Here is a 27,342-nt window from a genome sequence, read left to right as displayed (position 1 = left end):
CAATAAAACACCAGAATTTGTACCATTTATATTTGCAATATATTAAATAATTATTAATTAGATACAATGTGTGCGATAGTAATTTAAAGTCATATCATTTCTATATACACTTTTCTTTTCTTCTTTCCCTCGCTGCTTTACTTTCTCCATTTTCATAATATTTTAACAATTTTTTTCTTCACCTCGCGAGAATCTTAATTATTATGACACGTATTGCATACACCGGATATACACATAAAACATTGGCTTTGTCTATTGCAGCTCTTTCCGCTTTTTTCGTATTAATTGTCATACAAAAATGGGCGTCTATCGCGTTAAATAATTAGTCGATTATATCAACCCCCTTCCGTCAATATTCCTTGATACAGAGACGTGTAATATCGATGACGAATCCTCAAGGTCTACAAATAGCGAGTACGTTACAGGTGCAAATTACCGAAACAAATCGCAAGACGTAGCAACAATCGTACAAGTTCGCAACTTAAAACGCGTTGAAGGAATGAAAGTCGGAATATCGGAAGTTTGCGAGTTTACAGTCCACTTCGCGTAACATTTGCATATTATTAGCATTAGCATATTCTTACATCCTCCCCTCTTAATGAACCTCTTTCGCTTAGATTTTATCGTGACGATCGATTAAGTCTCATCTTTATTCTCGTTCAAGTCATCTATTTGCATTCATAGGGAAAGGTGGACGATAAACCCCAACTATCCGACGGACTTACGCCGGCAAAGAAAATCGATTTAGCGAGAAGAGAAGAATCGCGAATATTTAATGAGGTATAATACTGTTGAGTCGATTACTTTAGACTACCTACCCTCAGTTCCAAAGCTTAACACACGCACTCGAGTGCGTTCGCGTATATATTACGGTACAATTACACTTGGTTTATTTACTCCGCGCGTTAATTAATCGTTCCCGTCCGTGAGTCCGTTACGAAAAACTTTGGTACCCGTCCTGACGACTTTCATTGACGCATACGGGTTCGTCGCTTGATACGTCGTTAACAGATTACGATACGAGGGAGGCACACGCAAAAATAGCTATAAAATCGCACTGTACATTCACACTTAACCGAGACGGTCGAACACCAAATTAGATTTCTATTTCTCGCGCTTCGTACAAAAAAGACCCCCCCCCTAAAAAAAATGAAAAGAAAGAACGCTAAACGAATGCCACTGTTAAGAATGGAGATTGAGAAATACATGATAATTATGTGCGTATATATACATCACATGGAGATTTAAACCAATTGATACAATAAATAGCTAGGATAAATACAAAAAAGATAATGCTTGATTATAATAATAGATTACGTAAACGTAATAACGTAGTAAACGATAATCAATATCGGTAATATGCCCTTTGTAGGTAACCTAAGAGTAGGAGGAACTTATAAATATTACGTTGAAGTATCGTTAACTTATTTAAACGTGACTAAGCTTCCTTGCGGTAAAACAGCGCCTACGTGTTTCGTATAAAAGTCGAAGACGTTCTTCAACAATTCGTTTGTTATACCGTTCTGCCGAAATAAGACCTTAAACGACGCTCTCCGTGAAACTATAGAATCGCACAGGGTGTTCGGAAATTCGTCTTATAAAACGCCACAGCGGAAGACTTCGCGGAAAACCGAAACGCTCGCGATTGATCTCCCGCAAACGTTTTTTCACTACAACGCGTTAAAGCACGTTTTTCCGAGCACCTTGTGTACTTGAAAATAGAAAAATCCCAGTCAAGGGATTCCGCATCCTACACATGTTCATCGGTCTGATACCAATTACGTCACTATATATACCGTGTGTCTTAACACAATATTAATAAATTATTACAAATCAGTTAGTAGATATTATATATATACGGCGGTTCGGCCGTACCGTGATTATGCCGCGAAAAATTTAGCTCAGCGTGATTAGAAATAGAAATTAGCGTAGTTGGCAATGGCAGTACTTGGAAGAATAGAGATACGAAATTTTCGGAGACTTCTACCGACTATCACAATGCTTTACAATACTAATAGCCCACGATAAAGTTCGTAATTCATCAAACATCGAGCGACCGGTGCAAGAAGACTCGTCGCTTACGTCGCAGCTTCCTTGCAGAGGTCTCGCACACATTCAACGGATAAACGATTCGAGTACTTATTGGATACGAGTAACACAGATCGGACACAACGTTTTTAACATATATCCAAGGTTACACGTACACACTTAAACTTCGTAATAATCATAATCGAAAAACAATCAAGAGATTTCGAAAGTAGCACTATTTGAAACTCTTTGCGTGCTTCTTGATCATATTATCGGGATGAACATCGCACAGAACCAAAGACACGCATCTCGCAATACCTTGGAAGTATGAGACATATCTGAAGAATAATTATGTCATAGTTACATACAAAATTAATTTGTATTTAAATCGCGTATCGTCTAGAATGTTATAACGCGTCTAAACTGTTCTTCGTATTCCGTCAATTGCGTCTTTTTCTTAATTATTATTAAATTGTAGTATCCGTTGAAGGTAAAATTTACATAGTCATCGTGTGATGAAATTTTTTTTTATACCTAGATTTTAAAATGTCTTCAAACGTTTGATGCTTGCAAGTATACACGATTTTTAATCGTTACGATTTTCATAATGAAGCGTATATGTATATATATGTATATGTATAACTATACATATACTTATATGTATATGTGTGTTTATAAACATATATTTATATGCATACATATAGTTATCGGATGAACTCGAAGTTTATTCGACTAAAGTAAAGGCTTAATTTAATTTTTAAAGCCTTGTACTTGTTAGGCTTCGTCATTTTTAGTCGCGTCGGAAATTATTTAATCTACAACATGATCCCTGATTATTAATCCCTGTAAAACGGAATTTTTCCCGCGCGATTGTATATATAACCAAATTTTACGTACATTAAAAAATTTCAGTTTTCTAAATTTGTGCAACAGATAATCTTTGGTTACCCAAAAACATCTATCAATATGTTGGTTACTTTCTAAAATAATCTACATTTCCGTAAGGCAGAAGCCGTTTTATCGTATGTTATAATACTTCTAAATCTCAAAATCTTAAATAATTGTGGCTATATCATGGCCACTGTCAAACCACATTTGTAATAATTTGTGAACTATATAATGTATATAATCACATTTATATTTTTCATATATTTTCAAAGTTTTATATATATATTTATATTTATCGGTTCCTTCTCTTTCAGCAAGATCGACAATTCAACTCTCTCAAATTGTTTAAAAATCTCTCATTTCCGTATCATTGTTGCAAAAATAAAAAATTATAATTCATCGATTATATAGGATAATATATCATAGATATAATAAATTAAAATATTTAGGCTACATGACGAGTATAAATTTCTAATTTTGTGATTAGATTCTATTTCGTGATAACTTAACTCTTAAAGAATTTAAGTTGTAATTTTACATTTGAGAGAGTTAAAATAGAATCCATAAAAATGTTTGTGCCAGATTTTTATACTAGTAAAATATTTCTTTGATCAGTGCCTTTTGATGCACCTTTACATAAAATTTGTCAGAGCACGAATAACAGGAATGTGTAATATTCTCTGTTCGCTTACTTGACATTGAAAAAGAAAGACCAATTTCCGGCTTCATAGAAAATTTTATAATTTAAGACTGACGTAATAGCGAGAAGTTCAATCATTACATCGATGGATACGATAGCAAAAAATAACTTTCAGTCGTTTAAGGTAGAAATAGGCTATTTTAAGGATAGTATATATATATATATATATATATATACGCATACTCAGGAAGAACATCAATCCGGTACATGATAGAACTCGTTACTCTCTTAGTCAGAATCCTCTTCGATCGGTGGAGGTAACATGGAGAGATGCTGCGCACTGAGCATCCCTTTGGAAAGTGCGTATTCCGCCAAAGCACTATGGCAAAAGACGTACTGATCTGGCATTTGAATACTGTAGGCCCTCTGTGCTCGGATCTTCTCGACAGTTCCTCGTATGTCTACGGTTCCAGTGTCCTCTAGTCGCGATATGCAAATGTCCAAGGTGCAAAATGTGCCTGGAAACCCGCCAATTTAATGTAAATCACATGCCTTAAAATTTTTACGTCTCGGGAAAGAACAGCGCTGGCAACTAAATTATAATTTTCGTTACAAGAAGCTTCTCTCTACCTGTTCTTCCGATGCCAGCGCTGCAATGTACAATTATAGGTGGTCCTCGAGGATGTCCGGCCCATGTGTCTCCCCTGCTAGCGAGTAATTTGCTCTGCTGTTGCCTGACTAAAGACAAGAACTGTAGTAAAGCTTTAGCCGATTGAGGAACACCGTAATCTGGCCACACTGTGTAACGCATATGGCAAACCTCCCTCGTCTCATCAGTCTGAAATAAGACAAATGCAACATGAAGAAACGATAACATTTAATAATTAAGCAAAAAGAAATGTGTCAAAGTACATACCTTATTGTTTGTAAGGAGAAGCATGGATACTGTGTAATCTGGATTTGTATCGACTTCGAGGGTGGTCACGGTGAAGCCACCCGCTTGTACTTCATCACCTGGTTCCGGACCCCAATACTGTGCGCACTTTGTACGCCCTCTTTCCACCACTCTGAAACAAGGACAATACATTTATGTGAAACTATGAAGTTATGTATAAAGTTTCCAACACAAAATATGATGAAAATTGTTCAGAACTTTATATATCATGCTAGATGTAGTCAAATTTTCTAAGAGTGCACAAGTAAAACAATTTACCTCGTAGTCATGACGACGACTAACGTTTGCTGTTCCCAAACCATCCTCCAGAAATCACCGCAAGTTTTCGGAAGAGGACCCTGAGTACTGATAAACGCGTTCTTCTGCTTATAACCGTCAACGAAATTCGCATTTATGTAATCAGACGTCGGATCTCCGTCTATTTGTGAAAGGCAGACTCTGCTGTGGTCGTAACAAAGCACATCGGTGTAGCGATTCTTTGATTGATTAGACCTTAACCTGGAACGACCGACAAAACGATATATTAATTAACTCGAATGAGACTAATGTATCGCGCAAACGCAAAATATTGCTATTACGCACTTTGCATTATTAAATGAACCATCCGGCGGTCTCTGTCTAATTTCCGCGTATTCTTCTATGAGACCAGCGCGTCCTCGCGAATGCATATCCGCTATAAATTGCTCCATAGTGACGGCTTGAAGCCCAGGGTCGCCGTGAAGACTGTCATCGTCGCTAAAACCAGAACTAGCTGAGGACGGAGGCTGAACTGGGGATGGCGCCTCGTCGGTTCCGATCCAAGCGTCAGCATTCGCGGTGATCTCGATGTCGCCGATATTCGACACGCCATTTTTCACTTGTTTGTTCTTATCGATTATAGGACTAGTCGAACTACTGTGCGTTGTAGTTCCATTCGGATTTTGATGAACCGTATTATCGTTCGCCGTGGGCGACACAGGAGTATCTACTCTTGGGGCGACCTGAAACACCATAAATATACAAATGAGATAACAACTGTTGTAATTTTATAACATTCGATTAATGATAGAATCCTTCTAATAATTATGTGATTTGAATAAAATATTTTACTTCTACGTCAGTATGTCTAAATAAAAGTTTCAGAATTTTTTATATTTTAAATTCCTTCAACATTCGCGCGTTATAAGGGCGAAAAGAATGACTTACTGCGAATTTAAAGTTGCATCAAGCACTTACCTCACACAGTTCACCCCCGCCTCGGTTCGTCATGGATTTAAGACAATGTAGCAGCCATGCTTCATGCTGTACCTCCAACGTGCCGCCTAAACGATGGGGTAATGATTCTCGTGGGATATGCAACGTCAGTTGAGGGATGGATACTGTGAACACGCGGTCCCTCAGCTTTTCACGAACGAATAATCGAAGGATCTTGAAGGGCGCCTTGAACCACAACGGCGCCGTCACTATCAGAACCTTTTTTAATTTTGCCGGGTAACCACCCTGAAAAATTGATGCGAACAAAACATGAATAATTTGCCGGCATTTTTCATTAAACAAATTAAAAAAAATACCCCGATAAAGGTTCTATCAATATCCAGTCATAGCAGATTAAAAAATTAAAGTTAATAAGTAAAAAAATAAAAAAATCTAATTAATACTAATTTTACATATTTGTTTACTTTATGCAGTAATGTTTTTTGCGTGCAAGAAATTTCATATTAATGCGGCATCATTCTTATTTCATAATTAAATATTTTATTACAATCGAGATGGTTATTAATTTATAATTATTAATAAATGTTTAAAACTATTATTATTAACCCTTAAATGCCCTCTGGGGTCCAGCGGACCCCAGACCCTTTACAATGATATATTTTCAAATGTTCTTGCCAAAAATGGAGCTCATGCTCCCATTGATGATAGTTGAGTGATTGACCTACCCGTTTGTACACTTAGCAGTACTCTGTTTATTTAATTTTTTATACTATGTTGAAATTGAAATTTTAACAATATAAGCATTTCATTCTCTTTTCTAAGCCTTGAACAACATTGAAAAAAATTTTCATAACTAAAGGTAAAAAAATCAATGAGTAAGGAGACATTTTTCATGCTGGGGTCTTTTAGACCCCTCATTTCATTTACGAGATTCTTGAGAGGTGTGGCATTTAAGGGTTAATTAAACCTAAATAAACATAAATTATTGTCATTAATTAAACATAAACTAAATGATTTCTAATTTAATAATCGACTTTAATTTATAAATTCGCTATCATTGAATTAGGATGTAAAACCTTCGTTTATCGGAGGAAACTTTCAAATTTTTTATGACAACGAGAGGACGCTGGCAGGTAGTATCGCGCACGAATCCTACGATTCCGCGTGAATAATTTCTAAAAGCACGATTGCAACGATTGCTCGACCTTTCAAAGACATCGCAATAATAGAACAGGCCATATATCGCACATTGGCGAATCGGCCGCCAACTATAGAATCACGTACGCGACGCGGAGGGAAAACGATTTTCGTGCGAAAAAAGCGCGACCGCGTCCCTTTAATCAGATTATCGGAGAATCGGAGAGTGTCCCCGAGGAAAAAGAGAGAAAGATATACACATATAATGTATATACATATATAACATTTTCCTCGCGCGAGCTTTTCGCGTGTAATCGGCGGACGTGCCGTCGGACGTAATACCGAGGCGAACAAACGCGCGGGTTTCGCGTTTCCGCAGGTATTTCGTAACGCGGACAAAACGCAGGAAGCCGAGTAACTTAACCCACGGGGTACGGACCGGAGGGCGGAAGTACCGTAACGCCAACGACGTCAGCAGCACAGCACCACCACCACCAACACCACCACCAACCACCAAACCACCACTACCGTCGTCAGTGGCACGTAACAGCCGCTACGTATACAACAAACGTCATCGAGGCGCGAGGCGCGTAACGAGGACGGGGCGCACTGGCGCGATTCCGTGTTCCGGGAAGAAATCGCGTCCGCGACGCGGCGTTCCGCGAGGCTTGCGTTACAATTTTAGGATCGTTCGCTTCTCTCTCTCTCTCTCTCTCTCGCGCGCGCGCGTCTCAAATTAGCCCGCGGAGCCTCTCGCGCGCGCGGCGCGCTTATTATTCCGGCCGCGCACCGTATCGTCGAGCGAGACGCGAGGAGTCGCGCCGCGCGACAAATTGGCTGTCTCCCGTCGGACGGAACACGGTCGATCGATCCTCGGCTGACAGTCGAAATTTACCGTGAGCAGCAACGGAGGCAGCGGCCGCCACCGGACGACGCGGCTGATGTCGCGGGCATAATCAATCGGCCGGCCCGCCTTCGTCGCCGAATCCTCCAGGTAGTTTCGAAATCTCACTGCCGGCACTCGGTCGGGTTAATCGATAGCGCGAGATTAGCGTAACACCGGCGCGGGAGGAGCGTCGTCCGCCGCCGTCGCCGTCGTCGTCGTCGTCGTCGTCGAGATGAACGGAGCGACGTCGCCGTGTAAAAACGTCGCTGGCTGGCTGGCCTCGCACGCGAACAAGGACGCGATCGAACGAACGGGGGAGGAAACACGAACGGGGCCGGGAGGGGAAGTAGAATCGGGTCGTCCGTATACCGTGTTCGAATGCGAACCGTAGTGGTCGCAAGGGGGTCACGACGATTACTGACCGACGTCGGCGTCGTCGCCGACGGTTTATCCGGAGCAGCGCCGCGGGAACGCATGCGCCGCGACGCGACGCGACGCGCCGTCGCTCCGCTCTCTCACCCCACACGCGACCCCTTCTTTTCACCACCGACATCCCTTACGCGAGAATTTCTTTTTTTCTCTCCCTCCCTCCCTCTCTCTCTCTTTCTCGTTACCGCCGGCAGCGGAGGTGCAGCAACCGTGTATACGCGGTGACGTATTGCCCCCCAGTGTCTCTCAACCACGCGGCTTCCGGTCGATCGCTGGAATTTCCCGACGCCTCGGGAAATCCGCGGCCTGGGTGAAGCTCGCGTGAGATTTTCGCGTATAACTGTTGACTAATTAATTGCAAGAGTTTCGCTGGTTTCAGCTTTCGTTTAATACATTGTCCGCCCAACGAATTGTATGAGTCTAACTCTATGTACACCACAAAATTTTAATTACATACAGACATATAAACATCTAATAATAAAATATATTGCGCAATATAATTATTGTGTAATATAATTAAATAAGATTACATCCCCAGGGATGTTATATTAAGAGAAAACAGCACACTTTTTACTTTACATTGTATCTATTTATGTTCGAAACTTTATATTAGATGACATTTATTTCTTACAAGCGTTTTAAAATATTCTCATAGCACCTGATCGCCACAGCAGTCAACGTTAAGATCGTCTCAGGTATCTCAAGATGTTACACGCTCGTTTCGTCGGCTGGATAAAATCTTAAGACCGATTAACATATCTGAGGCAATTAAGGCAATTCTGAATATATAAGATCGGACTATAAAAAACCGTCCTCAAAGTTTCATAGAATTATTCGGTGATCGATAATTACGACTGCTGTTAGAAAAAGACACGCCGACGGGAGGAGAAAATTCGCGTTTCGATTCTCGATACAATCAATCAATTCGTAAATGAGAAAACGTCACAGTTCCTCTTATCCCGACTCTCTTATCGGTCGACGCTTCGCTTCGCGCCATCGTAGCGCGATATCGTCTCCTCTTTTTTTTTCGTCAACGCTCGACAGATGCGATTAAATCTGGCGGAGCATAAAATTGCGAATAGCGACCACGGAGAGAGAGAGAGAGAGAGAGAGAGAGAGAGAGAGAGAGAGAGAGAAAGAGAGAGAGACACGTCCGTTTGATCGTGAGCGCGCAGGATGCGCGCAACGCCTATATCGAATTCGACTGTTACGACTATAATTACGCGGGCGCAAATGTCACCGCGCACTGAAACCTTTGCAAAGGCCATTATCAAGCCGGGGCACCTTGGAAGTACGGTTCACCGCGCGATTAGGATCCGATTAAGTTGCGTGACGCGTGAAGGTCCTTCGCACCTTCACGCTCTCCCGATAACGAGCGACGATAATATCCTCCTCGGTGGTAAGAGAGATAAAAAAAAAAAAAGAGACGAGTGGACCCCGTCTGCGATCGCCTCCTCGGATTATTCAATATTTTTTTATCCACGATTACGTGAACGATACATGACGTCGTTAGCAGAGAGGAAGTCTCCTCCGGGGAAACCTTTGAAAGTCATACCCTTACGCACTACTTCGACGCGCCTCGTCGCGTAATCGCGTATAATCCACCTTTCGCGAAGCGTGAACGCCCTTAAAGCGTCTCGCCGCTTTTTGAGCCGCACATCCACGTGCTGAGAGCTAAACGCGGAATTTGCGGCTCGTCGAGAAAGAAATCTAAAAAAAAAAAAAAAAAACCGAAGCTATGACGTATTATCAATTAACGACGTAACGTAACGAGCAGGTATGACGTCTTCGGGGAAAAAGAATATTTTTGCAAAGGAGCTTCACGCGAGCTAAGAAGATTGGAAATATTTTTATCCTTTGAGAACGACGAGGCACGATTAAATCATGCAGGAATGATCGATGACGTAAAAGTCAGTCAGAAAAAAGACGTCACGCGCGTGTATATATATATACAATATATATTCGTATCTAATGACGGCATTAAAGTGACGCTTGCACTCGGAAGAGTCACGTGTATCGGTTACGTCGCGTATGACACCATTTTTTTTTACGTAAGTGGGCTGACCGCATCAAAGCGTTAACGCACGAGACTATTTCGACCGACCGGCGATGACTAATTGGGTTAACTTCAGCGACGGTAATAACTGTAATGCCGCACTCTACGCCGGACGAAATTGCACGCAACGTGAATGTTAATCGGGCCACGCACTTAGACGTCGCTAAATGGCACTTTGTACCCATGTGGTTCGCATAATTATTACGCTCCTTCTCGGAGAAATGGTTTCTTTTCTCTTCCAGGAGCGCGAAAAGTCCGCCGCTCTTAATTCGTCACTCTGGTACAAGACATCTGTCTCCGAGAAATTCAGGCCGTGGGTATAACGCCGTGCCACTTTGCAAATTCGCAATTAACATTGAAAAGAAAAACAATATCCTGTGAAGTGAAGTTTCTAACGATTAATAACACGATATTTGTATATTTATACAAATATGATAATACGTATCTCTTCGCAATTAGGTCTCGGGCTCTTTTTCACATCCGTGAGAAAATATTTTCGAGAAACCAATTATATATACAAACTTGTATTATAATATTCATGGTTTATGACATGTAGAAATATGCAGAATGCAATAACATTTATTTAGAAATTTGCAAAATGGCATTATTTCAACCGGCCTTTACACGTCGCTGTTCGAGATAGAATCTAAACGAATGGCTTTCTTTCATGCATCCGACATTTATGCGTGACAGAGCACCTCTGTCACGTCGGCGGGAGTAGAGAAATGAGACCGTGTATCGTTATACATAATGGACATTCGCCGCAAGACTCATTCTCCTCTCACTCTCGATCACGATCTTTTCTCGCTTTCTAACTCCGAGCGGCAGTGGTGCTCCGTCTCGTCTGGACGAACGTTAAGTCGTTACGCGGCTTAATCATGTCGCAAAAAGTATTACGCATAATTCGAGAGAAAACGGTGTGCAAATCGATGCGTAATGTACAGAGAAAATATCGGTGACATTGCTATTTTATCGTTTAATCCGATTCGTCGTGTCCAAATGCGGGGGAAAAAAAGAAAACGCGAGATTTTGCACAACGTTTCCGTGCGGCAATTTTGCAATAGGAAGTCGAGAAATTCTTGACGCATATTATATATCTCCTCGGTGAGAACAAGAGGAACTTCGCGCTTCCTGATTATTTAGGTAAGTCACGCGTAGTTGATTGTCCATTCTTCTTTTTTTATTCCCATCTTTTCGCGAGTTTCTCAAACAATTTTTCATCGATTTCTCCATACATTCGTGGAAAATTTATCTTCTCTACGTTCATGTTCATATTTTTAAATGCTTTTGTATATTTTAATCTTCTGTATATTTTGTATATTTTAATCATAGTTTTCATTATTTTTAACGAAAATGCTAAAGTTAAATCAGATTTCGCGGTCTATTTCGGACAGATTACGCATGCATAATTTCCTACTAATATCTAAAATACATTCACCGACTTACCTTCAGAAGTGTCAGAATTTTCTGAGATAGGTCGTAATCAAAATTCTGATACTTGCTGTCAGACATGTCATAAATAAAAACTAGTCCATGCTTCTGCGTTTCTGCACTTTCAAGGGCAGCATCTAATTGATATACAACACCCTGAAAAAGATAAGAAAACTGGTTACTTTAATAATATAAGTTTCAAGAACCTGTTTTCTCTAAATAGAAAACTAAACGTTTGCAATTATAAAGAAGTATAATTCTTTCTTAATTGACGCATTAAGAATGCACTTTGTAAAACTTACTTGCAGAGTTGTTTGATGTGTAGTATTCTGTGGAAGATGCAAATGCGCTGTGAAAATAGCTATCGCTGCACCTGTTGCGTCTCTTGATGGCTGAAATAATTTAATACATTAATTCGCTTCAAGCAATGACGACAAAACAAAACGCATCTGCGTTAAATTGGTATTCTCGTCTTACCAGGACAGTAAATTTTCCTGTGTACAGTTCGCTGAGTAGAGGTTCCTGAGTAGGATGCAGGACTGCCAATCCCTCTCTCCTCCTAGTAGCTTCGTGCTGCTCGTACAGAGCTAAAGCTCGTTGAACCTCAAACTTCCGTGCAGCTAAAAACTTGACCGCCGTGCTCCAGGACACTGGCCCAGCACGTCTACCGGCTCTACATCTATTCACAGCTTCTATAAATTCTTTCGTAGCCTGGGAAAAGAAAGTATCGTACATGTATTTATGTATTTTTTGAGATTTTTGAGAAAAAATTTATAAAATTAATATAAAGATAAGTTGTAATTTTATATATATATATATATATAAATAAAGATAAATTTTTCTATGTAAATATAAGTCGCAATATTTATGCCTGCGTTATTAAACGTACACATTGATGTATATACTTTCAATATTAACAATTTTCTCGTCGCCAATAATGCTCCTATTGATATTTCTCTCGCTTTAAATAATTTCCATGGAAATAAAAATATTTATGATAAAAACGAGTATTAATAATAGAGTAAAAAAAGAAAAAAACAATTTATTTATATCATAACGACGCTAGTACTCTGACATTTAAGAAAACACTTTTTTTCATTTTTTTCTATTTCGTTCTTATCACTCGCCTCAAGAGCAAAAAGTAAACATAATTATTCTATAAATACGTTATCACGTTGCTGAAATCAGCGCCGGATAACGAAATGTGCATTGGGCAATAGAATTGAACGCTCGCAATCGCTCAGCATCTTGCATACATCGTTGCACAATGTCAACCTTGAAAACCGGCGCTTCGCGACGCGGCGGGCAGGAAACCGCGAATTGCAATCTTTATCAGCGCGACCCGATCGACGCGAACGCACCATGTGCATATCTTGAATATTCGTCGACTTGTCAGTTCGTCAGCACGTAATGACTGTAATAAAAAAAAAAAAGAAAGAAAAGAAAAGGGCAAAAAATAGAAAGAGAGGGAGACGTTCGACTTAGGAATTTCGAAATTTAATCCCACCGACGTCGAATTTCGCCGACGTAGGCATGTGAAAGAGGTATCTTCCTCCTTTCACGAATAGAAACGCGTGTGTTCTAATATTCGCTCTTAACCACTGGTGAAAAAAAAAGTCGATCGAATAGAGGATAATTCGGGTTCGTCGAAGAGAACATTTGACCCAAATCGGAAACCACGGGCGGCTTTTATTAGCCCCCCCGCGTGAGCCGAGCTCTCGATCGACGTCCCATCGTTCGTATACAGGGACCACGAGATTACAAGACGACGGGGGATCGAGACGGGACGACGTCGATCTCGCCGATACGCCGGCGCATGAACGGCGGGCGCGACGACGACGACGACGGCATATCGTTTTTACGCTATTAAAACGAGCAATGACCGTGGACGGCGACGCGTGAGCGTACACGTACGTACACGCGCCGGGTATACTACCGATACGACTTCCGGTGTCCGGCTACCTCCCCACCGGTCATTTCCGTTATGCGCCAGCCGGCGGGGATCGGCACGGTGGCACCCGCGGTACGGGCCGCGCCGCGCCAGCCGGGCGCGTGTATCAGCCGGAGAGAAGTCGAGGAGAATTTTTAATGCCCGCGGATAGAGCCCTCCGTAGGGCCCCTCGACAGGGCCCCATCTCCACGGCTCGCGAATTCGCGCTTTAATTCACGCGAGTCGCTCGCGCGTAAACGCGAGACGGACAACGCGGCGCCGACCTCGTCACATTATTTCTTTCCCGGCGCGTTAAACGGGGAGAAGAGGCTTGACGACGACAGAATTAATCGCGTGGCAGAGCTGAACGAGCAGAACCTGAAATTAACAATGCGAGAACGCGAGGGGAACGGCTTGGAAACGCATGCCCCCGAAAACGCGACGCGAATGAAATGTAGCGAACGGAGCGAATGTTGCCGATGCGAAGTTAATACGGTTGAGATTATCATTTTCGTTATAAAAAATAGAGGAAATATAAATAATCTAACGCATTTTTAGAATCGCTCGTGTTGAGATTCACTTAAGTATAAACGAGAACGTTAACCGCGATTGTTTAACGCGAGATTTTTTAACGCAATCACAGAAATAAAGAAGATTCTTGATTTGAAAATATCTCTGGTTTCAACGTGGAAATCTTGAAATATTATGTTGAGTTAAACGAAGAAAACTCGCTTGAATAAAGTCATTTTACACATGGTTTCAAGAAAAAAGTTGAAATTCTGATGAAATTATTAATTGCGTATATACGAAACGATGAACGCGTTAATATTTAATTATTGAGTACATAAGTTTTGATTTGACACTTCTTTTCTTCTGTGATATAGTTGCGACGGTGAAGAAAGAGTCGAGGGTATCGGTATCAATTAATCGACGCTGTCGCTCGGTTAACCTCCTTGAACGGAGGTGACTGCCTTTGTCGAATGAGATTATAATTTCTCTCTGTTTCCATGCGACGAGAGCTCGGGTTCGCTAAAAATATGTACGCGGCAGACGGAAATTGAACACCGCAAATCGATACGCGAGAAAATCTCGTTACCAAGAAACTCCGTCGAAGCTTCAAATCGAGTTTGCTCGCATCGGAGGTTCGTAACGTACAAATTATTCTCGTATCTATGCCGTTGCCGGCATTAAAATACACCTCGACCAGTTCTTCAGTTTGAAAAACTTGCTTTTGTAACAAAACCTCTAAATTTACATCCCTACAATCAATGAAAATTCAATATACTTACAAAATCAATAATATAGAGCTTCTATTATTAAAATTCGCTATTTAAAGGAACGACGTTACAGATCGTAATTAGCGCGTTTGTATCAGTAATGTTTCCGTTCATTGAGAAAGTTAAAAGAAATTATTTGCCGTGAGGCAAAAAAATATATCGTGTAGCTCTCAATTTGAATACAATTTTCCAACTTGTTATACAATTTTCTAGCTTGTTAAACGAACAGCTAAGGCTTCTCCGGTTTATCGGCGACGTAAACGTTCCCGCAATTTTCTATCTTGTTAAATGAATAGGCTAAGGCTTCTGCGGTGATCGGCGACGTAAACGCTCCTAATCGCGTTCCGAGAAGAATCAATGATTAGGTTTCTAATAAGCCATAAACATCTCGTCAAACAGGAACTGGAGGAAGCTGTTTTTGCGCCGCGTGATTTAGCGTCACTCGACGTTTTATTTCGACCGCGCCCCGTACATAGAATTCAAACGACTCGCATGCCGGGTGCATCGCGATCGCATCGTGCATCGGCGTGAATCTTTTAAAGCGTCGGAAGCCGGAACGCGAAGCGGAGCGGAGCGGCGGAATATCGACTCGCGTGCGCGCGCGAGACCGAGCGCGTCGCGTCGTTTCGACGGAGTGCGCTCGCGTTTCAAAATAGTCGAAATTTCCCAACGAGAGTGGGCCGCGTGGGCGTACCCACGAAGGAACCGGCCCGCCGGAAATGGAATTATTAACGTCCCGACATGTTCGAAACGTTCCGAATTTCCGGCCGCGCTCGCGCGACTCTCCTCGTTATAAAAACAATAAGGAAGGAAGTAGACTCGCGCCGCGCCGTCGACGTCGGAAGAGACGGCGATTTCCGTAGCGTGTTTACGATCGCTATCGCGCGCGCGCGCTTGACGTTCCAAGCAACGAGCGATAACGAACGGGCGAACGAACGCAAATGGATGTTTATGTTCTCGCGTTTATGAGTCGCGCCTGCCGGAGTTGTCGGATTCCAACGATGATTCCCGCCTCCGCCTCGGGTAGGACGATCCGATTTCCGACCTTCACGCATCGCGGCGTTTCCACGGTCGCGGTGGAGACACACGGAATTCATTTTCGCGCCCGGCGAAGACCTTGGAGACTCCGAGCGGTCCAAGTTGGAGCACGATGCGAAGGCCGGAGTGGTCGTTCGCAATTCATCATCATCCATCCATTATCTTCCTCTTGTTCTTTCGTGATTCAAGGTGCATGACGACGACCACGATGGTGATGCCAATAATGATGATGTTGAGGATGATAATGGCGACGGCGGCGGCGCGCGGCCACGACGTGTCGAACCGCGCGGGTCTCGCTACTCTCGCTCGCGGTACTCGATCTACCTGCGGAGAGGAAGAGAGAGAAACGCTCGAGGCTCCGAAACGATTTACTTACTTGCTCCTGCTCGGCGGTTAACGTGGCTGCCATTTTGGGGCTCAGCGCGCTGACATGCCCGCGAGGACGAGGCGTGTACCACTAGAAGCGGAGAACGCGCGGGGCCGCGTCGTTTAAGGCTCCCCTAGGCCCTCGTTGTTTTACATCCAGTAGTCCCGGTGCCGCGCACGTACGTCCGCGAGAGGGACGAGCATCCTTGTGAACCGCTTTTCGCGCACCGAGAGACCAACCCTCTCTCTTTCTCTTTCTCTCTCTCTTTGCCCGCCGACGCACTTGAATCCTTACAGAGCACGGCCACCCTCGGCGGCAGCGGCAGCGGCGGCGACGGGGACGGGAATGCTAGCGAGAAACGGTAAATCACCCCGGCGCGCGACCATAGTTCCACCGTCTCGCACGCACTCGACACGATTGTAACACTCTCCGCTCGGCGGGCCTCGGCTCGACTCGATCGTCCTCCTCAGTCCTCCTCTCGGCGATCGCGCCGCCATCTTGAGGCGAGCGAGCGAGCGCTCGCGCGCGCGCATGCAGATCGCAGCGCGATCGTTGCGCTCGTGGTTTTTTAATTAATAACCCGATGGATTCGTAAATTAAATGATAAGATTATTTTTAATTCGTGACAATTTTTATATATGCGAATATTTTGCGTCAGCGGATCGTGACGTTCGTAAGATAAGAATGAAGAAAACGAAAGCGTCACGTGATACGCGTTATCACGATTAGTAAAGAAATTTGAAAGAGAAATTGAGAAATATTTGAAAATAAAGATTTCTTAGTTATGCGCATTTTTTTTCTTCGTTAAGTAATAATAACTGTAATATGAGATAAAATTATAATATAAAATTATTATAATAAATTTCAAGTTGTTTGATGTCTTCACCTGTTGATAAATCGCCAATCCCTCTCCGCAGGAAGATTCTGACAAGACGCCCGTTTCTCACTCGATTGCAATGATGTAATATTGTTATGTTACAAATTTAATGCAAAATTAAATTAATTCCATTTCTGTTCAACGAAATCAAACGCACTTATCGCGTTGACAATTGTAAAACAATTATTTCCTCAAACAAAAAAAAGTGCTCGTCGACAATCAGTACGTGAAAAAAATACACATTTTTGTTGAACGGAAAAATCCAAAATTATTCCTACGCGTCGAAAGCGGTCGTAATCAAACAGATTAGAAAAAAAAAAAAAACGAACGAATGGAAACTTTGAGAACAGATAACAGACTCCTACTTTATCAGAGTAGACTTTGACTTCTTAACTCCCTATCTCAACGCGAAATCTTGGAGCTTTAATTTCCGGAGCCATTTAAATTTCAAATGATGACCTCGATGGGGAGAAAAGTCGTTCTTGAAAAACGACCCCCGTGTCCGTCTCGGGAGGGTGAGAGACGCAAATGATCCAAACGCCGGCGTTTCGTAATATAAACATTTTTTTTCTTATTCAAACGTATGGTTCTTACATTTACACAGTACAAAAAATTATACTCAGACCTGCCGGCCCGCGGTTCATAACTGCTATGACTGGGGGCGGCCGGTGGTTGCAGGAGGGGACGCAGGGGGAGGAAAGGGGTGGGTAGAGCGGAACTCTTTTTTTTTTCTCTCTCTCTCTCTCTCTCTCTCTTTCTCCTGGGGGGGTGGATATACACACATCTTGCGGGAGGTCGAAGGTCTGTACATTGTTTTAGATACCGTCCATTCCACTCCGCCCCCAATACACGGCCCCTCGTTCTCTCATTCCGTCGCATTTTCACTGGATCGCCACCACTCACACGCACACACGATCAGTTACACCCTTTGCTCTCTCTTTCATCCACGCACATTCTCTCTCTATCGTTCTCTCCCTTGCTCGCTTCCCGGTTTATCTACGCGTTAACTCTTCGGATATTTTTTTCCACTTTCTCTTCTTCTCCCTTTTTAGCCATTTACACTCGCGCGCGTTCACGTTTGTCGTGTTCTCATATTCAGCAACATTTAAATATCGAATTTTCCGTAATAATTAAACGTAATAATGATAATATGTAATAATTATAATAATGGTATAATAAACTATCTACCTACGCGTGTAAGGTGTACCTTCTCGTGTTTCGTAAAAGGTTTTGCGTTTTTACCTGTCTATCGTTACGAGTCCTAAACACTCTTCCCCCCCGCCTTCGTATTTATATCTGTATACATATACGGATGTATATAAATGTATGTACATACACGTAGCAAGAGGACAAACAATAGCGTCTCGTTTTGCAGCAATAATACACAGAAATACGTCTTCCTAGAACTTTATACAACACCGCCGTTGTGGAGTTAGTACTTTTTGCTTGTTTGCAGCTTATATAGTTCCCACAATCATTAATCATTACCTATCAACACTAAGATAGTTTAAAAATTTACTCGTTAAATATTAATCAAGTCGTTGTATGCTAGACGAATGTTGAGATCAAAGAAATTGCGGATTCCAGGATGCCAATGATCTTTTTTTTTTCTTTATTCTCCTTTTTCTCTTCGCTCTTTTCTTTTTCTTTACATATCTGTGTCGAGATTATTCGTCCGTGATTAGCTGACGATTCGGCCGCCGCGAAAATGGCGCGTTAACGACGTTGTGTTCGATTCGAGAACTGCTGCGTCCTGCAAATGTGGCATGCTACAAATATGAACATGGATATCGAAAAGTTCTCATGTACATATTCACTCGCTCGTGAAACGTCCGTCAAGCGAATTTCAGCGAAAAGGTGGAAAAAGAAACGGAAGCGACAGCAGTTTTCGAATCGTCAGTGACAGTGCGAATAGCGGAGAGCCTCGTCGTTCGCACGACCTGTCACGAAATGATAGGAACTCGGCCCTGTCATCTCTGCGAATTCTGCGTGACTAATTAGTTCCCTTTTTTTTCGTTCATTCTCTTTTCTACCTACGCATACACGAATACAATACAACGCACGCATTACTTAACGTCCCACGTAATTCAACATTGGCACTTCGAAAGTCGTCCCTTTTTTTCGTCTTTCCCCATTTTTTTTCCTTCAAAATGTTACTGTAAATAATTTTTTATTCATTTAGCGTGTCTCAGCATCTCGTTTACAATTACATTGTCGCTGTCTTTTCGTTTTATCGTCCGACATAGACGGTTTGTATACGCTTTGACAAAAATAACATGTTCATCTTATTAGTATCTCCCGTCCGTTACACGCCGGGTAGTGTCACTGGGTTACGACAACAATGAAACGGTTCAATTCAATGGTATTTCACATTCGCCGTCACATCTTGGAAAAAGTTAATATCGGACAAGTTTGTTTTTTTCTCGTACTTTTTTTTTTGTTCTGATGCCTTACACTCGAAGTGACATACAAAAACTTGTAGCAACCCGTCGCTCACATAACCGATACATACGTCGCCACAGAAACACAAAGCATCTCTACGAGAACGTCGTTCTACGAACAATACGAAATGTCTACTTGAATAAAAGGGGAAAAAAAATGCGAGAAGGTCTGTTTCTTCCATTGTCGTCGAACCGATTAGTTAGGCAGTGTTTTATTCTTTACGCCTTTGTCGCGTGAAACATAGAAGACATGAACGCGAATACGTATCGGCTATCCTCTAGCCGGGGTTTTGATGAAATACCGAAAAGCACCAGATCATCAGAGCAGACGATTAAATGGATCCACAGTTATCGCTGATCCAGCTATAATAACTTATAGTCACACCTAATTGCACAAAGGTACTTCTAGATGACCCCCCCCCTTTCTCTCCTTCATCATCTCTGGTAGTTGCTAGCAAAAATTATTACATAATATTTCAATTATCTACATTTATATAATATAGACAAGTGTACGTGTGTATGTACGCGTGTGTGTTTTGTGTATGTGTACATATGAATGTATGTATTGGATACAGGCACGATATAATTAATTACAAATAATGTATACGATCCAAAGTCCTTCTGGTATCACAATAGTAATGGACGCGGCATTTTACCTATGCGCGATCCGAGTTACGATTTTCTTTTCACTCGTAATAGAGCTCGTCGGACTTCATGTCCGCGGGCATCTTTTCTCGGGGAAAAACGGGAGAGCAGAAAAGAATTGTATATAAGGAAAATCGAATGAAACAACGTACAACTAATGTTCTCATTGGCTCAGCCAATATCGCAAATCAAATCCTCCGATTAAAATCATTAACTCTTCACAAATATCACAACAAATCTTCGCACCTTCTTTTTGCCACCAATCTTTTTGCGGCAAGGGTGATTTTCTGCAGATTCTTCCGGTTACGCCAGTCTCGCTGTGTCCGGGAGCGCTGACTGTGGTTCATCTCGCATGGACGACGAGACCCAATCAAGGAAATTATCAATCGGTCTTACAACCGCACAGGGAGGACCTAGGGCTAAGTCTCCTCCTTCATTTTCGTCTCATTGTTAGCCTTGGCGAGCTTGGCGAGAGTCTCCTCCTTAACATTAGCTAGAACGGTCAAAGAGTCCTTCACGGCATGATAAATGATGTTCTTGATCTGAAGCTTGTCCTCGTGATTGGTATGGGTGTCGGACAATGCACGGAATTCCTGGGTCAGGTGGAAGCAATGCGAAACGTTCTCCGGCGACACAAAGTCCTCGGCCACCTTTATACAATTTTGAAGATTACGGACCTGATGTGGCGCGCCAGCTGGCACAAATACTGCATCGCCTAGACACTGAACGATGGCGTACCTGCGATAAGATAAGCAAACATTGTATTAAACAGTGTTTTAATAAAATTATTACAAGCGACGTTCTCTGTCTTCCAACAAATTCTTCTAGAGAATTATTTGAGAGAATGTCTTGTAAAAAGCGACGCTTACCCTTCAACACCATATTCTCGATACAATCGTTCCCGCAATGGTCCATCCAAATAACAACTCTGGTCATGTATAGGATCGTGGTGAGGCTCCAAACGAGCTCCGCGTTCTAAGGCAACGGCATTCAAAAGATCTCGAATTTTGTCCGCGTCACGCGCTGCGTAAATGTGCCACAGAGCACCAGGTTTCTCCTTCTCATCGCGAGCGCGTCGACGCGTCAGAATATCACAGCCTGCTTCGTCTATCGCTCTCATCGCCTCTGTCCTAGCTGTAAATGTTTCAATCATTAATTTTCGAAGAGCTAGTTAATACTTTGACAAGAATGTTAGCAACGCAAACGGATGCAATCCCGTAAAGACTGTCAGATTAGACATACCAGGAATACGTACCTTTGAGACTTTCCTCGTTATTAACATCCTTTGGCATTCCTACATATACCATAACGTTCACGGCGTCCGAGATATCAAGATGAAGATTAGTCGTGCCTTTGTTGGAATAAAGAGCGGAACCGTAAGCGTTATACATCTTTGGACCCAGATCCGGTCTCACGAAGCAATTAGGCAGACGACTCGCCAGATTCAGCCTGCCATTTCTATGCGTGTATTCGGACAATGGAAGAACCTTCATCAGATCCGTGAATCTCGACGGCAGTAGCTCGGCAAAATCTTCACCGGGCGGCCAATCCTTCAATTTCAGCAGCATGGGATTTCCTCGCTCGTCCTTGAGTCGCTTGGAGTAGTACTCGAATCCCTCCCAGAACTTGCGCATCGGCTGATTCGGCACTAGATTGCCGGTCATGCAGTTAACGAGATCGTTCTTCTCGTCGCCGAAATCGCGGGCAAACGAGTCAGGATGCCAGAGATTCATGTCCAACGCCTTAGCGACGTCCGACACGATCACCGGCTGCCCCCGTTTCCACTGATCCTGGAATATTCTGTAGTTGTTCGGATTATTCGGGTCGCTTAACCTCAGCAGCTTGCCGTCGCAGAGCCAGGAGTGCGGCACGTCCGGATAAAGACTCTGGCTTTCCGTCCCCGTCATAATTCTGATCGGTAACGGCTCGCGACCGCGCTGCATCCACTTGTAGCGTCGCACAAAGTGTTTCAATTCCCGTGGCTTTTCGTCATCAACAAGGCCGCTATCCTTTTCCTTTTTCACGCTGTGTTCAATCACGCTGGATATTACCTCGTCGAGCGTGTCCATCTTCGACTTCTTGCCGGACTTGGCGACGTTGTTCTGTGCGGCATTGTTCACGCCGCCGCCCGAATTGTTCGTAGGCGAATTCGATCTGGATCCGCCGCTACCATTTGACTTGTGCGACGGCCTTATGAGCAACTCCCGCAACGTTGAGTAATTACCCTCAGCATCATCCGAATCCGAGCTGGATTCTTGTCCGCTGTCGGCTTGATTCTGCAGCGCCTGATTCTTGTCGGGCTGATTCTCTAGCGCCACAGTTGCCAGCCAAGTCAGACTGTTTTTATCCTCGCCGTTGGTCTTGCTCTCCGATGCGCCATTAGACTCGTTTATCTTCTTCTCCTCTTTTATCTCCTGCTTCACGTTTCCGTTGAGTACGGGTACGGAGTCGCCCTTGATCAGATTTCGAAGGATCTCATTCGGTTGCGATGTGGCTATGAGAGAGCAAGCACAGTGTTGCGGAATTCCCCATTCAGCGCGACATTCGTGCAGACGCTGGCCCAGTCGGAGAAGACTGTCGCCGGCGATGATCTGCGTAAGCATGAGTCGTTCCGGTTCGTGCACTTGCCTATTCGTGCACAGAAGCCACGAAAAGTCATCCCTGTCCTTTCCACTTTCGCCCCAGATTTTGACCGTCCCGTTTTTACGTCCCTAAATATTTACATTATCTCTATTAATAAACTGTCTTCTTTAAAAAAGAAAGAAACAACTACAAGTTGTTATATTAATTGTCAGTGTTAAAAAGCTCGATAAGTGTTATAATGATATATCACGTTGTATCAATTGAATTATTGTCATCATGTAATTACCAACATTTAACTAAGAAAAAAATATATACATATATATTTAATGTAACCTACCTTATAACAATCGATGCACACGACGAAGCCGCATTTGCCACAAGCCCAATGATAATTGAACAAGGTAGTCTCGCACACGTCGCACATCTCTCGAACACCCTGGATCACTCGTTTCCACGCTACTGTTCCGTCTACAACCCCCGAACTCGCTGTCAAAAGGTAACCATAATCGATGCGCAAAGCGTTAAAACATGCGAACAAAAAAAAATGACACAAGCGACCATGCAGCGTGATATTTAAATAAGTTATAATTTTGCAAAATGATAAAGAGAATTAAATATCTATGCTATCTTTTGGGCATTATATACAAGGGAGAAACAGTGTAAATAATGTATAAAAAATCAGGTATATTAAAGGTAGTTTAATATGATGATGGTATTAATTTTAATAAAAGTCTTATGTCTTATTAATACGTGCGACACATTTTTATTTATTTGTATTATATGTATGCTATGTGTGCGTTGATTAATATGAAAAATGTGGAAAGTCAGTTCCGAAAAATATGTTGTAAAAACGAATAAAATTTTACCTTCAGCCATATGTTCTTGGAGAGCGTCCTTCTCTTGATGTAAAAGATCACAGAATTGATCGCCAACCTGCCGAAGCAAACGATGAGCCGTTTCTAAGTCTAGGTCCTCTCGATCTCCCTTGTCCTTCTCGTTTTTCTCGGATTTGTCATCCTTTCCTATTGTCTCTTGGCTATCTTTTCCCGGTAACCATAATCGAAGATCATCCTGTAACATTGTAACGACAGTTCTCATGTGAGAGCATGCATCTCGAATTAAAATTGTAAGACTATTCGTCTCAATTTAACTGTAACATTATTACGACGAACATGAGCGTCGATCGTCTTGATAATTTTCATAATTTACCTCGGACGCGTCCTTGTGTGGATCACTGAATCCCGCTATGGCCAATTGTCCGTTTTTGGTATAACGCAGTCTGCGAAACGCGTAGAATCTGCAGAAGATATTCTGAGGAAGGTTCTTATTGCGCTGGTTCGGCGTCCATCGACACTCGCGGCACTTAGCCAACTTCGAAGCCACCTCGAAACAGGCGCCGTCCTGCAGCCAACTCTCGCCGGTTTTCTTCAGTTGCGATATCGGCGGCTTACGAAAGGGATCACCCCGTCCGCCACTTCCGCCCGGGCCGCTGTTACCGCCGCTCGTACTGTCGTCTCTGCGTTCCTTCTTCTGACGGGGTTGTTGGTCCTCGCCTCCCACTTCGTTATTCTTCGTAGTCTTTGGTCTCCTACCACGTTTCCTAGGTTCCTTGTTATTTCCTGCATAACACACCGTGTATCTCGCTTCGTTAGCAAGTCTGTTATCACTCTAATCTTCATGCAATTTTATTACTAAATGCATTCAGTGTTAAAAAGCTCATAATAATAATGTATCACAGTATTATCAAATGTTTTATGTTGTCATCATGTATGTAATATCTTACAAAATATAATGTATGTGCGTCTTCTCGGTGTAATGATATAATCAGGGAACAGGGTAAGTGCGTGAGATCGAATTAATGAAATTTGAAATGTGGCGAAAAACTCGAAAAAAACGTCAAAGATCCAAGAGTTTCTAGAAATCTTTCTTATCTTTAGTCAGAAATTAAATCCCGCGAATCAAGTGCGATTCAAACTGTTTGTCAAGTCGCTTCATCAAGTCACTCTTGATTCTCTCGACATCTCTAGAGAGAAAGAGGAATAATCGTACGATCATGGAACACGGATCACTTACCCTGCAAGTGAATAGTTAGTTCATCTGACGGAAAGTCCATTTACAAGAAGCTACGTCAACTAACCGTTTCCCGAGGAATTGTTGGAATTGGCCGTGGTGTGTCGAACTCTCGACGCAGGCTGAATCGAGCTCAACTGTTCGCTGGTGTCGCTGGCGGAGCCCGCCTCGCTCTCGTTGCTGGACTCGCTGCCCACGCCAGCTCCGCCGCCCTGCTTGTCCTCCTTCCGCCTCCGCTGATCTTCCGCGGCCGTTTGTTGCCTTCGTGCGGCGCCCTTCTTTCGTTTTACCTACCACAGGGCACAGATTATTAAGTAGTCAGGAAGTTCATGCTCTTGCCGCATCTACCAGCCGAAGCTACTAAACTGGCCACACTACTGCTTCAGCGCTCTACCATTTTGGCACACATCAAGTTTAGAGATCTATTTAAATTAAACCAAAAGTTGATAATCACGCATAATGATATTTAGACAGCTCTATCACACACAATCACATCCACGCTACCTCTTAAAGCCATGGCGCATAAAAAAAAATTTTTAACGGTAAGACTTTAGCGGTAGGCAAATTGACCAATCACAGTCAGGTATCCTCGAAAACTTGAGATAACTATTGGTCAGTTTGCTTACTGCTTAAAGGTCAATCCAGACAAACTTGCATAGCGCATAAACATAAGCATAAGAAAATTGATTGGTCCATATGCATGTGCATAAGGAAATAGACCAATCCGTTTCTTTATGCATATGATTATGCACCTATGCACGTTTGTCTGGATAGACCTTTTGTCTCACTGCTTAATCAGAAAAAAGTCATTTACGATCTCAACCGGAGCTAACCTAATAAACTTTCTGTATATTTCCAACTACACAAATTTCCAACCTAACTGCACGCCGATTTTTTGTCGAACACAGTTTGAACATTAAAATTCTCTACCCCTCCTCCCCTAATTAAATCGAAATAGATAACTCTTTGATGCAAGCATCTAAATTATCGTGGCTGCGTTCCGCTATTCACTGCCATTCATTGGAAATATGTAGTAAATGTGACGTAAATTATAGATTTTCAGTACTGGAAGTGAATATCAGAACGCAGCCTGTAAAGAATTTTTTGCGAAAAATATTACTGCTCAAGTTTTTCTACATGCCGTGGGCTCTTGCTCATCGAATCTATTATCATATATCATCTCTTCATATATATTTACTCCGATCATATATTTACTCCGATTTCGATTTTATTCCCGAACAAGTTTACAAACTTCCAAAGCGATTTTAAGTCAAATCATAAATAAAAAATCGATCCATCTTGCCTAAACTCCTCTTTTTAACGTGCTACTGAATAATCTCTTTGTTCCGATGCCTCTTCCGAGCGCGTGGAGCACCGCGTTCCAAGTGTGATATAATTACTCTTTTCGGAGCACAATTCGATATTCCGCTCGAGAGGCATCGGAATGTCAATCTATTGTAATCTAAACTCGACTCGATCGCGGAATCCCCCGGTGAAATCGAAACTACTGTACGAGCATCCCGAAGCACCTTGCCGAATGGAGGTTAGGTTAGCGAGCGCGACGAAAATTCTGAGCAACGATGGTATTTACCTCTCTGGAATATCTATCCATGGCGAGAATCCTGCCGGTCGCGACCAACGTGCGATGCCCGTCGTGCAAATAACGCCCGATAAGTGGCTAATTGATTGTTTATAACGATACGCGAGAGGAACACTTGTTACACACTCGCGCGAGCGTCCGTTACGTCGGTTACGTTTCCCGTGATTCATGCACGCCTGACGTAGGAAAATGGCGCCCTTGCACTCGGTTCACTGCGCGTGCAACGGTGCAACTCGGAAACGGAAGAGAAGTAAAGCAACGCTCCAATTTTGAAATAGCCCATTTCGTCAGAATCAAAGCGTAAGTCCAAACATACGATTTATATAATAAAAAATACATATCTGAAGGACGATATTTCGCCACTTTAATTTTTAGAAACGATACTTCGGTTTTACTCCCTAACGTCACGTCAATATATTAATTAATAAATAATAAATAATATTGAAAATTCTATTGTATGTGTATTCTCTGTTGCAAAATATATTAATTAATAATAAATTGAAAAAATTAATACATTACAAATTTTATTTTTAAAATAAAAATATGTTCAGGCACATATCCGCTTTAATATCAGATAAGACTTTAATCATAAATTTAATCGCGACATTCCGATAATAACGATAATAAAAAGTGAATACTCGAGCTCGATTTTTTTCTTTCATAACACGAGATGACAACTTTTTTTCGAACTGCAAATATTCACGATCATCAAGAGTTTTTTTCGTCCATAACAGTTGTAAATTAAAAACTACGGCAAGCAAATAAAACTACTCCATATTCATGCGTCTATGATTTCTACAGGTCTCTTATGAAATTTATTGCCCGAAGGCACGATACCGATACAAAATAACAAACTTCATCAATTCCGAC

General features: G+C 42.3%; 2 protein-coding genes and 1 non-coding gene across 5 annotated transcripts in view; all 3 read right to left on the bottom strand.

The window, feature by feature from the left end:
- Positions 1 to 13: 13 nt before the first annotated feature.
- Ptpmeg2 (Protein tyrosine phosphatase Meg2) lies at positions 14 to 16,841 on the bottom strand. Its single transcript, XM_071771088.1, has 10 exons — positions 16,266 to 16,841; positions 12,122 to 12,355; positions 11,947 to 12,036; positions 11,660 to 11,800; positions 5,727 to 5,990; positions 5,094 to 5,491; positions 4,770 to 5,009; positions 4,473 to 4,623; positions 4,187 to 4,394; positions 14 to 4,074 (listed from the first exon to the last, which is right to left on the bottom strand). Exons 1-10 carry the CDS (start codon positions 16,296 to 16,298, stop codon positions 3,845 to 3,847), a joined length of 1,989 nt encoding a protein of 662 aa, XP_071627189.1. The 5' UTR covers positions 16,299 to 16,841; the 3' UTR covers positions 14 to 3,844.
- An 838-nt stretch (positions 16,842 to 17,679) lies between these two features.
- Kdm3 (Lysine demethylase 3) overlaps positions 17,680 to 27,342 on the bottom strand; it is a 281,688-nt gene continuing 272,025 nt past the window's right edge. For 2 of the 3 annotated variants that reach the window (XM_071771085.1, XM_071771087.1), the window contains exons 12-18: positions 24,940 to 25,162; positions 24,012 to 24,421; positions 23,669 to 23,873; positions 23,140 to 23,288; positions 21,475 to 22,930; positions 21,089 to 21,353; positions 17,680 to 20,957 (exon numbers count right to left, since the gene is read on the bottom strand). In XM_071771085.1, the coding sequence (XP_071627186.1) occupies positions 20,639 to 20,957; positions 21,089 to 21,353; positions 21,475 to 22,930; positions 23,140 to 23,288; positions 23,669 to 23,873; positions 24,012 to 24,421; positions 24,940 to 25,162 (3,027 nt within the window). In that variant the 3' untranslated portion in view covers positions 17,680 to 20,638. The remainder of the gene's footprint in view (positions 20,958 to 21,088; positions 21,354 to 21,474; positions 22,931 to 23,139; positions 23,289 to 23,668; positions 23,874 to 24,011; positions 24,422 to 24,939; positions 25,163 to 27,342) is intronic. The other variant, XM_071771086.1, reaches the window with a different exon arrangement.
- LOC139809244 (small nucleolar RNA SNORD36) lies at positions 24,499 to 24,575 on the bottom strand. Its single transcript, XR_011731064.1, has one exon. It is a non-coding gene; the product is annotated as a small nucleolar RNA SNORD36 (small nucleolar RNA).

Source organism: Temnothorax longispinosus, chromosome 2 (assembly GCF_030848805.1).
Source record: "Temnothorax longispinosus isolate EJ_2023e chromosome 2, Tlon_JGU_v1, whole genome shotgun sequence".
In the NCBI taxonomy this organism is placed as follows: domain Eukaryota; kingdom Metazoa; phylum Arthropoda; class Insecta; order Hymenoptera; family Formicidae; genus Temnothorax; species Temnothorax longispinosus.
Note: the sequence above shows the minus strand (reverse complement) of the source record. Positions and strands in the feature narration are given on the sequence as shown.

Bases quoted from the DNA above. Each gene is read 5' to 3' on its own strand.
- Ptpmeg2 (XM_071771088.1), bottom strand. From the start codon at position 16,298: ATGGCAGCCACGTTAACCGCCGAGCAGGAGCAA. The intron at 5,991-11,659 runs GTAAGTCGGTGA...TCAATTTTTCAG, and splicing joins AAATTCTGACACTTCTGAAG to GGTGGTTACCCGGCAAAATT. The intron at 5,492-5,726 runs GTAAGTGCTTGA...ATGGTGTTTCAG, and splicing joins GCGGGGGTGAACTGTGTGAG to GTCGCCCCAAGAGTAGATAC.